Source organism: Ammospiza nelsoni, chromosome 4 (genome assembly GCF_027579445.1).
Source record: "Ammospiza nelsoni isolate bAmmNel1 chromosome 4, bAmmNel1.pri, whole genome shotgun sequence".
NCBI lineage: Eukaryota > Metazoa > Chordata > Aves > Passeriformes > Passerellidae > Ammospiza > Ammospiza nelsoni.
Genome location: NC_080636.1, coordinates 64652600 through 64668818, shown reverse-complemented (window position 1 = coordinate 64668818; position 16219 = coordinate 64652600). Strand labels below are relative to the sequence as shown.

General features: G+C 39.3%; 1 protein-coding gene across 1 annotated transcript in view; it reads left to right on the top strand.

The window, feature by feature from the left end:
• Window positions 1–14761: 14761 nt before the first annotated feature.
• The window catches only part of EGF (epidermal growth factor), a 57718-nt gene continuing 56260 nt past the window's right edge, over window positions 14762–16219 (top strand). Inside the window, exon 1 of the mRNA XM_059471348.1 lies at window positions 14762–15373. Coding sequence (XP_059327331.1) covers window positions 15247–15373 — 127 coding nt within the window. The 5' untranslated portion in view covers window positions 14762–15246. The remainder of the gene's footprint in view (window positions 15374–16219) is intronic.

Sequence of the window (16219 nt, the reverse complement as noted above, 5' to 3'; positions counted from 1 at the left end):
ATCATAATCTTGGCTTCAATGTGCACTTACTAAGCCAAACTTAAGGCATCTGTGCATCTATTTTAGTCCTTGCCATTGCTCACAATGGGCTTTATATTCCTTGCACCATCATCAGAGTCTCATACATTTCTCAGGGAGGCAATTAAGAGAGAAAACTTTAATGTGTAACATGAGAATGTCTGTAATAGCAAAAACATTCACATTTGGGCTATGTCTAGGGGGCTAAACAAAGCACATTTCAAACTCAATACCTTTTCAAAGAAGTAAGTAAACCAGAAGTTCTTTTCATGTGAAAATAAAAAATTGTTTTTGTACAAGGCAGTGTGCATGCCTGACCCTTTCATCTTTGTTTATAGCGTTAGACAACATGTGATGAGTGTAGGTGTGGGGACAAAAGGAAGTCTGAAAAGAAATGAGAGAAAATGCAGAATGAAGGCTAGAAACAACAGAAGGATGATGTCCTAGAGAATTCTGTGACTGTGCCACAATGTCCTTTACTTGCAATTCTGCATTTGCGTGGCAGGGGTGCTGGGGCATCTGCAGACAGGCAGCTGTAAAATGATGCATGAAGATACTGCTGGATTATTGCAATGATTGGAGTTCTACACATGCCCAATTTTGACAAGGTGGAGGCAGCTATAAAACTGGAGTGTGGGACAATGGCACTGGGAGAATTTGAAGAATGCACTTGAAGCTGGCCTTGAAGTCTGCCTGTGCCCCAGTGAAAGTTGTGAGAAGTTTTTGGAGGGCATTGCCTTTAAACTGAAGGTAGCTTATGAGTCTATTGCAAAAAAGAGGGGCATGCATCAGCAACAGTTCTGGAGAGACTCTGAAACCAAAATATACATACACTACAATCACCAATCTTGATGTATGACTTTGTTTTAAAAACAACCAGTTTGTTAGATTTGTGGCTGGGAGGTAAACACAAACTTGAATCTTCTTCATGACAACAGATGAAATTTCAAAATGAACTTTTAGAAAAATATCTAACTGTGTGTAGATTGGAAGCCTGCTGACCTGGGTGCCTTCTCTCACAGAATTCATTGCATTGTTCTAGGTGTTATAGGAAGTCACAGAAGCTCCAGGTCAGCATTGTCATGTCCCTTTGTTGAAAATGAGAAGTTCTCCATAGAAGAGATGCTTTATTTTTTATTTACAAATAACTGAATTTTTTTACTCTGAATTTCAAGAGATCAGAGTTCTCTTCAGAATGGAGGCACAAATAATGTGTCATTTTTATATATCTGAAAGACTCCCTTGCTAAACAGAGGAAAATCAAGCTGAAATATCAGTCTGAATCAGGCTGTATGAAGATTTTATTTTATTTTAACAAAGCTCTATTTTTCATAGGTGTTCAAGATAGGAATCATTTCAATCAAAAAGGCAGAAAGCAGCTATGAAAAAAAAGGATATGATATTTTCCAATACAGAAGTAACTGCACTTTTCTCCATTTTCTATTTTTTATGAAATAACATCCTAACCTAGTGTTTTAAAAAAGAATGTAAAATTGCTGCAGCAAGATCAATAGCACCTGCCAGGTATATATTTTAAGTATATTTGTTCTAACTTGAGGTCTGGTATTTCTGAAAGACCCTTGATTGACTTAAGAGTATTATGAAAGGAGCTGACCGTGCAAACAACTACAACTAACCTTTCATAATAATGGAATACCAGTTTAGTGACAGTGTATGAATGTCTGCATTTTGCAGAAGAGGCTCTGACAAGAAAATACTTTATTCTAAACTGTGATGAGCTATCAAATATTTTACTGAACTATCTTCTTTTTTTAAGGAGGAGGCAAAGGAATTTGTGGTTTCTTGGGTTTTGGGTTTTTATTTTGGTGTGGTTTGGTTTTTTTCTTCAGGTTTTTTTTTGGTTTTTTTGTTTTTTTTTTTTTTGTCATGATCTTTGAAAAGTTCAAGCAGTTTCTTCTAAGGCCTCTGATATAGGCTGCTGGCACTTGAGAATGCTACTGGACTAGATGGAAAGTAAGAACGACCCAAAATGACAATTACTAGTATATTTGGTGCAACTCTAGTTTAAATTCAATATGTTGCTTGTTTGGTCAAGTAAATGAATACTTTGTTGTTTTTATCTTTTTTTTTAGTATTTTCCTTCCTTTAGACATACAGTTGAAGAAAACCTCTAGCATCCTCAAACAAATTTCTCTAATACTTCAAAAAGTAAACTCATTAACAAATCTCTAGATCAGGTTCTTGCTTGACTCTCATTTATTCTTACTAGTTTAGTATTGTTTTGGAAAAAAGGAACAAAACACTATGTATAGTCTACTTTGTAGTATTTTCCAGTCTCTAAAACAGTCACACCTTTGTTGAAGAAAAAGGAAATTAAATCCAATACTCATAAGTATTGGTTTTTGTTAGAACCTGATTTAATTAATGATGATGAAATCTAATGTCATGGACTGATTGGATGGACTACTGAGTCATGTGTCTTGAATTTTTTCCTGCTAATATTTGGCCAATTGCTTGAGACTCCAAAAATAGCTTGGATTAATTATATTTTTTTGTTTTATAGCCCAGTCCCTTGTGTTTAAGATCATGTGGAAGTTGAATGATAGAGAGAGAAAGAAGGCAATATAAGCATATAGTAAACAGGCAGCTAAATGGCATGGCAAACTAAATTCAAAATAACGTTACTCTCTTTAATGTTATTTTTCTCTTTGCATAGAACCTTCTTCAATGTTAAGCTAATCCTGCAGTGCATTGCTTGTTTCAAATTGCACATGAATGACATTATCTGTGGGTGTTTATCCAGAGCATGCTCTCAGGTCTTGAGTGACCTGTTCTGGTTTCTCACTGATTCTCCAAAAAAGAATATGCTTGGTGTTTCTTGTTCTCTGGCACAGAAGTGACACGGTGGAGGGATTTCCTCCTGCTGAAGCATGAATGTGAAAACAGGAATTGTGACACTCGTTTGTTCTGAGCATCATGTTTCATAGCTGGGGATTAGAGAAAGTAATATTATCCTAAATTTAATTTGCCATTCTCTGTAGCTGGCTGCTTATTGTACTCTTATCTTGTCCCCTTTCTCCCTCTGTGATTTAACTTCCACATGAACCTAGGCACAGCACCTTGCAATTGTACTGTTTGCTGTTGTGTCTGGATCAATATCTCCAAAGCACTCAGTTCCTGGAGTTCTGTGTCATTCTGGGTTCAGCCTAAAATATGAGCATAGCATTTTTCAGTAGAAGATTGTGCTAAATTGCTTCTCAACATGAGGGAAGGAGCTCTCTAGAATGGTGGAGGCATATTTTCATACACAAAAGTGCTGTTTATTTGTTCCTTGCTTGAGCATTCTTTACTCTTTGACAGAGGAGCAGACATTCCCTTTGGATAGAGTAATCAGCAGCGAAAACAAGGAAATAAGCATTTTTCACAAGGCAGAGAAAGAATGGTCTTTGTTCTGGTCAGGAAAAATGATTGAATAGACATTGTATCCAGTAGCTATATGAAATATTTCTTTCAAACTGTAACAGGAATTCATGAGGAGAGGTAAGTAATAAAGTCCCTTGTTCATTGATAGTAAAGTGACATTTTCTTGTGCCATTGATAATAATTTAACACTAGAGAATGCCTGAATGTGGGCTGGCAGAGACAAGAGTTTGGCTGGTCACAAGGTGATTAAGTTTTTGGTTTCTCACTACTGAAGATTCAGAGATTTAGAAATGAAATCTGAATCAAATGATATGAGAGAAAAAAATCGTGATTCCTAAAGCTCATTGACCTGCATAAAGAAACTAGAAGAATGGTCCTGAAAATTCTTTTAAGGGGTGATCAGCCAGAAGTTGTGCCAAAAAAAGGAATAATATTAAACAATTGCTCTTTTTAAAATAAAATCCTGGAAAAGCCCAGAATTGGTGGATGAACATTTAGAAAGGCTCTCTGTATAAGCAGAACACATAAATAATAGTTTTGTGGCTGGAAGAGGAAACAAGAATTTTTATTGTAACTATCTATGTGCAAGTCTGCCTTGAAGTTGAGTACTAAATTGGCACCTGATCAAACACAGATTCTAAACTAACCAAAAGGCTGTGGTGGAGGGGAATGCATGAGAAGCAAGGGAGATTCCTACAGAAAACACACAAGTAAGGTTAAGTAAAGAATAAAAACACTCTGCTGAACAGTATGCAATGCCCTGAGTGGAAGGACCTCATCCTCCAGTTGTTTGGCTTATGGGCAAGACCTGAGAGGAGAAAGAATAGTAACAATTCACCAGTTCCAGTAATGGATCCAGGAAAGATCTTCAGTAGAGTTTAGAGAAATCTGACTTGGGGGATAAAAGACTCTATTATTGTACATGATTTTTTCACCATACTTGATATGAATTCATAAGCTGAGGTAGCTGCTTTGCAACAAGACCTGTGGATAGGGAAAACCTAGGCTGAAGGACAGAAGAAGAGTCTGCATAGGAAAGGAGCTGCAAGATTGACATCTTTGTCATCAATGGAATCTAACTGAACTGTAAAAATTAGATGGGCCACATGTTAAGTGGGAAAATCTAGACCAGTGTTTGATAACAGCTGGCAATTAGAAAGGTAGCTGAAGTGAACTTGGACAGTGCTGCTGCCTGAATGATTGTCAGTCCCCCTGCGTAGAGTACTGAAACTGAAGAGAGAAATAAGCTATGTAGGTGATGTACTCTTATTAGATATGTTACATTCAAAACACACCTTGCACATCTTTCTGATCCTTCCCAGTTATAGTTCTGGGCAGAATGAATTAACAAAAGTTTAACTATGGAAGCCCATTACAGTACAAATAGCTTGTGATTCATCAAAAGGGCAGGGGGACAGGCCTGGAGGAAGTTGAAATAAAATGTCACCACCTAAAAATATAGCTGAAATGATGAGATTTCTTCCTCTGATTAATGTTTGGAGTAAGTTCCACAAAAGGCCATGTTCTTTGTGAGCTGTATGATGCCAGCCTTGTGTGGGCTGTGGAGAAAACATAGGAATAGGTTCTGAAAAGATGCTCTAAATGATTTATTGACAACATCCTGGGAACTGACATTTGACAATGTTTCTGAACCCATAGCCATTTCAGCAAATGCCAGTGGTGCAGGATTTAGGGGGGCGGTGCTCCAGTTACAGTGAGATGAATACTGTCCCACGTTGTTTCTGGCAGTGCTCAGACACCAAGAATAAGCAGGCACAAATAGCAGGAGTGTCTGGTGAGAGCTTGGGATGTGTGAGAGGTTCAGAATATGCTTCCACATCTTGGTAGCTTCAGCAATGTGTCAGGTAGAGGGAAAGCCTCTTGCAGTATTGATAAAAAAGGAATAGATAAAATGTCCCTTATTAATGTATTTTAAACCTATCCCAAAAAATGCTCTACCAAAAAAGCCTCTGAGGCTGACTAATTGTTTATTGAGGAGACCACAGACGACTGAGATTTTGAGCAGGGTAATGGGGTCATGGAGATGCAACTGAATGGTCACTGTACGAACCTGGTATGGATAAATAATCACTGCAAACAAATGAAAATTCTCCACGATTTTTTGAATTGGCCTTACTCAGCAACCTCTGCTCTGCCCAGCACATTTCTGCAAGAGTGCTTTTTTTGTTTATGTGCAGGTGTTTCACAGCAGTTCCACCATCCTGAAAGTTCAGCAGTTTATGAGAAACAGTGCTTCCAGCTTCCATTAAATTGCCACTCACAGAATTTAGGACATCCACTGTGTAAGTAAAAATACTGCAGAAAGGAAAAGTGACTGCCACTCACAATGTAGCACACCAAGACCTTCTTTAGTGTAGGTTGAATTCTAGTTGTGGAAATGCTGCTTCTCAGTAAGTCTGCAATCCAGCACAGAAAACTGCTTTGAGTCCAGACTCCAATCTCCAGAGCATTATTTCAAGCCCTAACAACATTGCCTGAGCACTGACTGCCAAGAACTTTGCTGCATCAAAAAGACTTTACTTATTCAGCTACTGAATAGGTACTATGTTACCTCCATGAAAAGTTCAGTTGGTTAGTGAGGAGAAATCCTGGCAATTTCAGAGGTAAGTTTACATGGTAAATCTGTCTATGTTAAACACATGAAGCTAAGATATGGCAGTATTTTCCTCTTTGTACATTAGTTTCCACAAAGTGTTTAATCTGATGAGTCCGGGTAAAACCAGAGGGATGTGAAAGATGAATGTTGTCATTTATTCATTTGGGTACAGCAGTAGCAAGAGTTCCAATAGCCAAATATCAGTACAGGCAAACCACTGAGCAATAACTGCTTATGAGACTCTCTCTCTTGAAGGCTTCTGCACTTAATAGATTGTTCTTCATCTTGTTATAAAAGCATTAGTAGTAGCTGCATGCTTGATGCACAGATCACCATGCCTTGAATAATCTTTATCAACTGATAATTTTTGAAGGTGTTATTTCTTTGTTGATATCAGTGAAGAGGTGCTTGCTTTTGGCAGTAGAGGAAAAGGAATACTGATACTAATTGCTAGCGAGTGTTTGCTCATGGAACCTCCTGTAGACTTTGGATTGGGAAAAAAAAGTCCATATCGTACGCTCCTGCAGTAGCACCTTGTTGTTTGGGACAGGTGTGAAAGGGCATGACATGAAAGCCATATCCCGAGGCCTTAATCAGACTGTCCTCTTTTTTTGCTGCTATGCTTGCCACTATTTTCTAATATTTTAGAAATATTTTCCAATTTTTTTCTTTTTTCTTAATGTCAGGCCTAATTTAAACCATACGACGATGTCAACCCACGACACCTGTTTTAAAAAAATAATACTTAAGTGGGCCTTTGAGATCATATGATAGTGATATCCTCTTACTAAAGGACTTAAACACTTTTGATTTCTGAGGGATAAAATAGAAATGTACCTCTTTAAGCTGTGCTGATGGTCAAGACAAGAACCTGTCATTTCCATAAGGTAGGCCTGGTCCAGTGTTTTATATGTAATCGGTGGGAATTTGGCATCAGTGAGCTCAGGATCAGTTTCTCCTTCATGTCTGAAAGTGAAGAGCTGTCACTCTGGGTATTTCATCCTGGAATGTGGAGGTAAGCTTGTGATCCAGCAACATTTGAGGAGAGCCCCTGCCCTTAGTGCATTTTGCAGCTGTGAGTGGTTGTGAGCACTGGGAATGTAAGCAGGGATGAGTGTCTGACTTCCGTGCCAACACACATAAGGTGGACACTTCTATAAGCCCCTCTCTCTCAATACGTAGATTGCAACAGAATTTTAGTGTTTGCCCCAGATATTTTGGTGTGGTTGGGTTTCTTCTGACACATCCTGCCTTGCCTGCCAGCCCAGCTCTAAATAAGGCAGCCAAATGCAAATGCGCAAATGGAGAAGTCTCTTCACCATTGGGAGCACAGACTCCCAGAATAGATTTCCTGTGCCCCTCTCCCCTTACTGGAGTCTTATTTCATTTTGGAAAACTGGGCACCTATGGCTAATTTGCAAAGCACTGCCCAAGAGGTACAGGAACCTTCTCCATGCACATGGCTGAGGAGAGTTTGGTGGGGGCTCCTTTTTAGAGTCTTTTCCTAATGCCCACTTGTAATATTACACAGAATGGCCTTGAAATACTCAATTTTTTGATAAAGATGCTGTAATAGGTGGGTTGCATCTTATAGATGGTGATCTTGGGTTAAATACTGTGTTCATTATTATAGCAATTTTAGTTTGGTAGCTTGTGAAGTGACTTGAGAGTGTGGAGCATTTTTTTATACAGTCTATGAGGCCGTGACCCTCAAAAATGCTCTCATAGCACTAATAGGAATTTTGTTACAATAAATCTAGCTTGTACTTTGAAAAAGATAAGTTTCTATAATACACTGCAATGATTTTTGGTATAAAAGCACTACAAGCATTAACGTACCTCCTTTGAAGGAAATATATATTTACTGTGCTTTTCCATATAGAAATAAATATATATTGCATTCTGAGAATAGCAAGTGATATTTAAAATTTTCAGTGCTTTCTAACACCACTGTATTTCTGACACAACTCATGTACAAATCCAAATTAATTTTCTCTTTCACCTTGTATTTTATGGCCTAGTTTGTTCTCTCTATGTGATGTAGCAGGAATAAATGAACAACTGCTTTGCAATTTTGAGTACAACCTTATGTGCAAGAATCTCAGTGTACTTTATGGCAGCTGTTAAATTAAATAACATTTCTTCATGTAAAAGGAAGTATTGGACCATTTGCCCAGTATGCCAGGATCACTCAGGAAGCCTGTGGCATGGATGTAGGTGAAATGAAGGAACCCTTTAATATGCTGTGCATATGGTAACAGCACATATCCACATCTCCATGCATCCATAGACATTTTAATTTGCGAAGCCTAACCGTGATTGATTTCACTGCTGCTTTTCCTACCTGGTGTAAGGTAAAGGCTTTGCCAGCCAGCACACACTGGCAATTGTAAAGGAGGCAGCTGTAGCTTCCAGGAATCTGCTCATTCACCCTTCAGCTAGACAGACATTGCTTGTTGTGTGCAGCCAAGCAGACATTTTGTGAGAATGTGTGTGAATGTTAGTGAGCTCTTTGCTTGCTGTTTGTTTGTTGCTTGCACAATTATTTTATGCTGCTGTGTTGCAAAGTGATTTTCTCCCATCCCTAGTGCTTAGCACAGTTCTTAGTATTTGCCTGGCCAGTGCCTGAGACCAAGCCCTTGTAAGGTCATTTCAATTTCTTCAAAACTACTGTAGAAATAATACAATTCCTGACTCCTGCAGGCAGTCCCAGGGGATTCCTGTAGTGCAGTAGTGTTTTACAGGGCTCCAGAGGGAAAATGAAAACTGCAAGGAGTGGTTTCTCCCCTTTCTAAAATCACCACTGTCAGAGGAATCTGACCTGGAGCTTCCATATTCACACTCCAACCAGCAACATGGAATCTGTTCAAAGCTTTGAAGTACAGAACCATTATCTAAAGGCTAAATATAATGTGGGTTATTGCTTGTGCTTAATGCCCCAGCCTTTTTCCCCATTGCTCTTCTCTCCCTGTCCCTGTTTAGATGGAGAGCTGGCAGCTGTGGCCTCAAGCAGGGTGTGTTTGGTAGCTGCAGGATTTGGATGCCAAGTCCTGGGATATCACGCTCACAGAGGCATTTGGGTCTGTGATAGGCTCTGGCACTGCCCTGCCTGCAGCTCCCTGAGGTGCTGTCAGGTCAAGCTGCCTCCTGCATGGCAGAGCCCTTGCTGATCACTCTGTGCCAGCTGCTTCCCAATTTGGTATGAGAAATCCACTCTGGCCACTCTGGGTAGGGTCTGACCCTATTTATTATTTTGCTTTTCTTCTATATTGCACCCATAAAATTGTCTCACACAAGAAATGCCATTACATCAAAAACTTGTACTTCCAAGCCCAAGTTTACTTTCAGCAGGCTCTGAGCAAATATTTCAGGACATGCTCAATGCTCAAAGATGTACTAATCAGGAAAAAGTTACTTCCAAAGAGCTCTTGAACTTGTTCTGTGAATTGTAGGAAACCTGAACATTCCCAGCACCCAGAAGTGTATTTTACTCTACATGCTCTTGGTTGCCCACCAATTCACCAGAGAATGCTTCTGATATCAGTTGCATGGGCATTTGTAGGAAAATAATGACCTTCCACAAAGAGGATGTGGCTTGCAACATGCTCAGGATGTCATTGCCTCCCTCAGAGTGTTTGAGTATGGCAACACCTGGGAGCATCCTGCAACCTGCTTGCAGGAGCTCAGTACTGGGCCCTGGCAAGGTCTCAATTCTCTCCTGAATTCCAATTCAAGACTGGAATTGTCTTGAATCCAAGACAATTGCATTTTGCTGTGGAAAGCTGACTATAACAATGCCTGTTTATGCTTCTATTCCTATTTATTGTCCATCCTGTTTGGTTCTGCCTTTGAGGCGTGCTAGACAGATGTAAGTTTATGCAGGTGTGAGTTTGTGTAGATGTGCCAAACTGGTGCTACAGATGCACCAGGTGAGATGGAGTTAATTGGACAAAGTGAACTGGACTGGTAAGTGCAGTGATGCTGTTCCACATAGCCAGCAAGGCAACTATGAGACAAAACTACAAAATGTTCCTTGCTCTTTATTCTCTGGGGTCAGAAGAAGAAAAAAACATCTGAAAATGTCTGTAACGAGGTAGAAAAAGTTGATCAAAAACTAAATTTAATTGTTCACCTCCCCAGGCCAGGACTTATGAGATAAAAAAGTAAAAGTAACAATATTTGTGATAGATGGACTTGAAATAAGAGCATATGGACTAACAGATAAATTCCTAATCTCTTGCTGGTATCAGTGTAAATGGTGAGTGCTCAGGAACTCTGAAAATTAGTGAAATTAGATTTCAGCCAATGCCTTTCTTCTGAGAGATCTGTTAGGGCAGCTCTTCTAGTATGTGTACTAGAAATCATTTTGCTGTGAGGGAAACAGAGCTATCCTTGGGATGGAGACAGCAAAACACACAGAGAAGATACATTTTTTAACTCTGAGCTAATGCCATACCTGTTACTAAGATCCTTTGTTAAATGTTCTCACATAGCAAGCTGCATAGATCTTATTCATGGTAAAAAATGACTTGCTTTATCTTGAGTTTTGTTTCCACCTCAGAGAGCCAACTGACTGTTTCAACATGCTATTTTAACTACTCCTTCATGTCTGTTAACATAGAGGCCTGAGGTAGTCATCTAACATTGATAAATGTCATAAGTCCGTAATGTGCTATGTGCCTTCCCCAGAATGTTTCACTCTTGTTCTGGCTGTCAGGATAGGAGAGAAAGCATATTTAACTTTCTTTCTGGATCCTTCTGTGGATTCCAGTGTGGTCTAGCTGATGAAATAAGCATTTACTGTATAGCAGCTGGTGAAAGGTGCCTGTTAAAATGTTAAATGTCAAAACGCTTTAAAAAAGATAATATTGGCTATAGTTAACAGTATGCTTTAAACACAGATTATTTAAACCTTTTTTTTTGCTTAGAATCAGTTTGTAGTAGGAAAAAAAATGTAACCATAGCAGATAAATGATGGTACTCAAACTCCCAAAAAAACCCAGCGGGTGTTTGTCCTAATTGCTGCTGTGCAACAGACAACTGGAAAGAGATTACTTACAATAACACTTGGTTTTCAAAAAGCTTTCATGATTTGAAGTCCCACTATTTAATTAATTTTATTAGTAAATTAAATTAAAACATCCTGCCAGCCAACTATAATCTCCAAACTGTTGAAGTGATGAGTGACATGCTTGAGGACAAAGCCAGAATGGCCATCATACTCAGGAGGAGATTTCAGGCATTCTTGCTTTTAGAGAGCACTGCAATATGCCAGTCTCTCATGCTGGGCCTCTCTCTGCTCTGACAGGCATAATAAGGCACATGGCATAATGTCCCTTTTGTCAGAATTATGGATGATACAGGCTGAACCTGCTGAAATGGCACTAACAGCACTGAATCCAGCACTGTCGTGTCAGAGGAAATACAGAGATCAGTCAGCCAGCCCCACACTGACCCCGAGGCCAGGCTGCAGCAGGGAGGCGTAAGGCAGGACTGGGCAACTGTTGGGTGGTTTTTTCTGAGCACTATGAGAAATCCCCAGTAGCATCACAAAAGTTGCTTGTGTCAATCAGCTGCTTCTCTGGTGGCACTGCCTTTTGTGACAGAGTGACACATTCATGAGCATCTTGTCCCAGGGGTGGGCAGATTTTCTGGGGCAGTTGGAGAGGTTCTGGAATCTGTTTTGTGGGATCTGAATGTTCCTCACTGCTCTGTGCTATTTGTACTAGAGATAGCTGCTACACATTACCTATGCTACATCACTGAATTCACATTTAATAATTTACCTGTGTTGGTGGTAATTTAGGTTATTTTCACTAAAAAATATAACTTTAACCACGTTAGAATATGCCTAAGGCCAGAATTAACCTTTCAGAGGCTGACAGAAACAGAAGTCCAACTGCTTAAAAGCTAGTGTAATGTGTAGTGAACAAGAATAAAGCCAATATATGACTTAAACAATATATTTATTAGCACAATGTAGATAATGGGAAGCTGAGGGAGGGCTGTTTCCTCCACATTTTAGAAACAGTCAGAATATACTGTCCTTGAACTACAGCAGCTGTTTGCCAAGAAGCCCCCCAGTACTTGAATTGCTGGATGATCTTTCCCAACTTTGGTAAAAAAAGCCTTCCAAAGCCAACAAAGATAGTGAGAACTCCAAGAGAAAGGGAGAAAATTTTTATTTGCTGTTAGTTCATAAATGTCTTCAGTCAGCAGGTCAAATTCAACTAAATTCTTCACACTTGATAAACTGGGATGATTTTAAGATCATTGGGACTGATTCTGCAGGGAGCCCGGCAAATTAGACTGTAGAGCTAATTTGGTCTAATTTATCATGTGAGTGCCAGACCAATGTAGATTGCTGTACTTAATACCTGAAGGTGAGCACAATAATTTCCTTTTTGGAAACTCATTTTGACAACTTCTGAAATGCTTAATGACTTCAGGTGTGAAGGAATTAATGTGAGCAGTATGCTGAATCACTTGGTGAAAAGCCCTATGTTTTAAAAGCATAGGTGTGGCACAGCCTGATGCATTTAATACTTTATTGAGCACTTTCTGGTTTGTTTAGGGGAAGTGATTGGTTCTGTTCACTTCAAAATGGGTAGTTACCTTCTTTGGCCTAGATCACATCATATCATGCTGTGGGTTTGGTAACTAATTCTGGCCCAAGTTAAATTTGGGGTTTAAGGGTAAACAAAAATTAATTCAACTCTTAAGATTTTTTTTTCTTCCTGTTTTTAAGCCATTCCTATACTTCTAGCATGGTAATATTAACAATTTTATTAACTGGTCTCTACCTGGCTAAAGTGAAGGGTTCTCTTCCTTCAAAAAAGGTTGTTGGGGTATTGGCATGCAGAGAGTTCTATATTTATATTTAATTTAGAGGGAAAAAAAAAGAAATTCTGGGATGTGCTGTGTTTTGTGTAAAGGCAAATGTGGAAATGGAGCAGTGTGGGAAGATTGAGGGAGATGTTCAGAAAATACAATGTGTGTAAATGAGAGACGAAAAGAATGTGAGACAGAAATTGTTTCTGGGTTTTAAAAGGGAAGGGAGAGCTTATTCACTCTGTCTCCTTCAATAAGCTTGTGTGAGTCTGCCCTGGAAGAGGTCAGGATGTGCTGGGATGGCCACCCTCACGGTCTGGCAAACATTCTGCTGGTGGCTGCTCACAAAGAAGTGACACATTCCTTCTAAGCTGTCAGGGCTGCTTGCTCCCAGCTCGAACAGCGAAGAAAATTGTGTGAGGAGAAACTGATGACTGCAGAATTAGTAAAAGAAGTTCATGTGGAACATACCACAGTTCCTGAGCAGGATCCTGTAATCCTAGATGGGATGGCTTTATACTGTGCTTTCACATTGTTTGCCCTTTTGTATTCCCAGGGACTATTTGGAGAAGCAAATGCTCTTTGGCATGAGTCTGGCCCTGCATAATTTACATTACTGTTATTGTATTTTATAGCATAGCATGTGGGATAAAGACTGGGTTCTGAGCAGAGTGTATGGAAATGTGGCTGCCATTTGTCAGTCTGGATTTAATTGCAGTGGCTGTAGCAGTGAAGATTGAGAGACCAGAACGTGCCTGCACACAGACAGAAACATCAAGAAACAGTTAATTTTAATGGAGAGTGGCCCAATTCTTCATCAGGTTTTAATCCTGGTTTCCGACAGTACAAGTCTGGACTCTTACTGATTCAGACAAATTTGGGGAGGGGAGAGGAGAAGGAGAATTCTGAGGCAGAACTCGTACAGTTGCAGGTACCTTCTGATGCTGCTGCTGTATCCAGCTGTTGTGTTAGTATTCATTCCAGCACAGCACTCCAGAAATAAAATTTTATCAAATCAAAGGAAAGAAAAAAGTGGCAGAACCAGATTGTCTCAGTAGTTAGCTCAACAAAGCCTGGCACATGCTTAAATCTCACTACTTTCAAAATTCAGTAAATCTTAGAAGCACAAACTTATGCTTGTGGTTTACAGCTTTGCTGGTCTAGGCTGATGGGCTGGGAAAAATGAGTTTTTTTTCAATACTGAAGAATTATGAGCATCTGGAATTTGTCTAGTTTTTATACCTCAGTGGAACAGGTGTAAAAGAGCATTGCACCCTGACAGCAGCCTTGTGCAGCAGCAGTGCACATATAAATGTCTGCAACATCTGTGGGTGACGCAGGCTCAGAACACATTACCCCTTGCTCTGACAACAGGTATTCTTCTGGAAAGGCATAAGGGCCAAATTCAGACCTGAGATAGATAGTTTCAACTCAAAATTACAAACACATACCCTGGATCTGAACTTGTCCTTAATCTGATTTGGATTTCCAGTAAAAATATATCAGAGAAACCAGAGGGATTTTTTTCCCCCCTGATTTTTGCATGAAATGTTTTGATGACAAAATTAATTTCTGGTGGTAAAACACATGATGATATTAAGAGGAATGCAACTAATTGAGAATGAACAGGAATTGAATAATTTGCCTGCAATCTCTATGGAAAAAACTTAGCTGGCAAGCTGCAGGTACTTCTTGAGCAGGAGGCGTTGCTTTTCTAAAGAGACTGTATTTATTATGGGTGGCTGGATATCTGCATGCTGGCTCAGTTCCCTGTAGTAAGGAACTGACCACATTACTATGTGCAAACACAGGGTTCACTCAAGTGGTACTAAAAAGAGAAGAGGTGGGGCAAGCAGAGCTTTAAAAAGAAAAGAGGAGTCCATCCAAGTCTGGATGTAAAAAACAACTGCGAGTCGGAGAAGGACGGTACCTGGAGATTTCGCTCCCTGCATTCCATTGAGAGCTGTGCTGAAGAGCTTTCTGAATTCTCTGCTTTAAAGATTTAAACAGCAGCTTTGTTGCAAGGAAATTTGAAGTGATCCTTGCAAGCATGGCTTTTGAACTGTGTTAAATTTGTGGCAAGAGTGTCAGGCATTTCATACTTGGCTTCCAAAAGAGAAAAAAAAAAGAAAGGAAAGAGCGAGAGAAAAAAGCCCTGATGTGTATGGGGAAGAAATCTCCCAGGAATTTCTTCAAGGTTGTAGTCAGACACAGTAAGGTCTAAAGTGACAAGAAAAGCAAGGCAAAGATAAAACTTGAAATTGTGATAAGATGTCTGAGTCTAAAGTGACAGATTGCAGAAAACTTTTGGGATTACACATGTTCATCTTGTCCTGGATATGACTGAATACAAGCTAGTTTTTCTCTAGTGACAACTCAAAAACCCCCTCAAGATTATGTTTCTCTTCCTTGTTGCTTTTTTGCCAGTGGTTTTTAAAATTGGTTTTGTCAACCTCTCAGCTCTGCAGCACTGGAACTGTCCTAATGGATACAGACTAAAGCCTGAAAACTCTGCTTGTGTAGGTAAGTTGCTGAACATTCCCACATTAAGAAAACTGCATTTGTATTCTCTTAATTTGGCTTTAAATTTTTTGAAGGTTTTTTACAGATTGCTTGTGTGTTGTACTGGCAGAACTGATAAATCAGCTTCTCAATATCTGTTGCATGTCAAATGTACAGAACTCTTTTTTTTTTTTTTTTTTTCAGAAATCAGCACTGCCTGTTTAACTATCAGAAAGCAGAATAGGTTTTCATATAATCATTAATAGATATGAACTGTTCTCTACCATAGCTTTAGTGTCTCCATAGTTTCAGTACATGAGCATGCATGTATTCATGCTTCAATTTATGAAAAGTTTGAGTATAAGTGTGTTTTTTATTTCTGTATACATATATGAAGAGTGTTTCAATTATTATGTATTAATATGCATTTAGATGCAGGCTAGATAACTTTAAAAGCTATTTTTTCTATGCTCATTATTACATCTAGGTGTGTGTGCTCATGCTAATAAAGCATCTCATACAATACATGAATAGCAGGTTGTTTAATACTGTAGTAGGGAGGTCTGGGAGAAATATGCAACACTAACATTCCTGTGATTTGGAGCATATAAAATGCAAGTTTCAATTCTTTACAAAGTGTAAGACAAAGGATGACAGAACCCTTCTCCCTCCATTGCTACCGTGAGATCAGATTTTTTCAAGAAATCCAGAGCCAATGAAGTTGTGAACTTTGCAGTTAGGAGATGAGGAAATGCTCTGAAAGGATTCAAGCAGCTCCTGATACTTGCAGGTAATGCTTTTGCCTTAGATTCCTCGGGCTTCAGAGGCTCTGACTCAGTTCTTGTAATGAATCTAGTGATCCAGTAA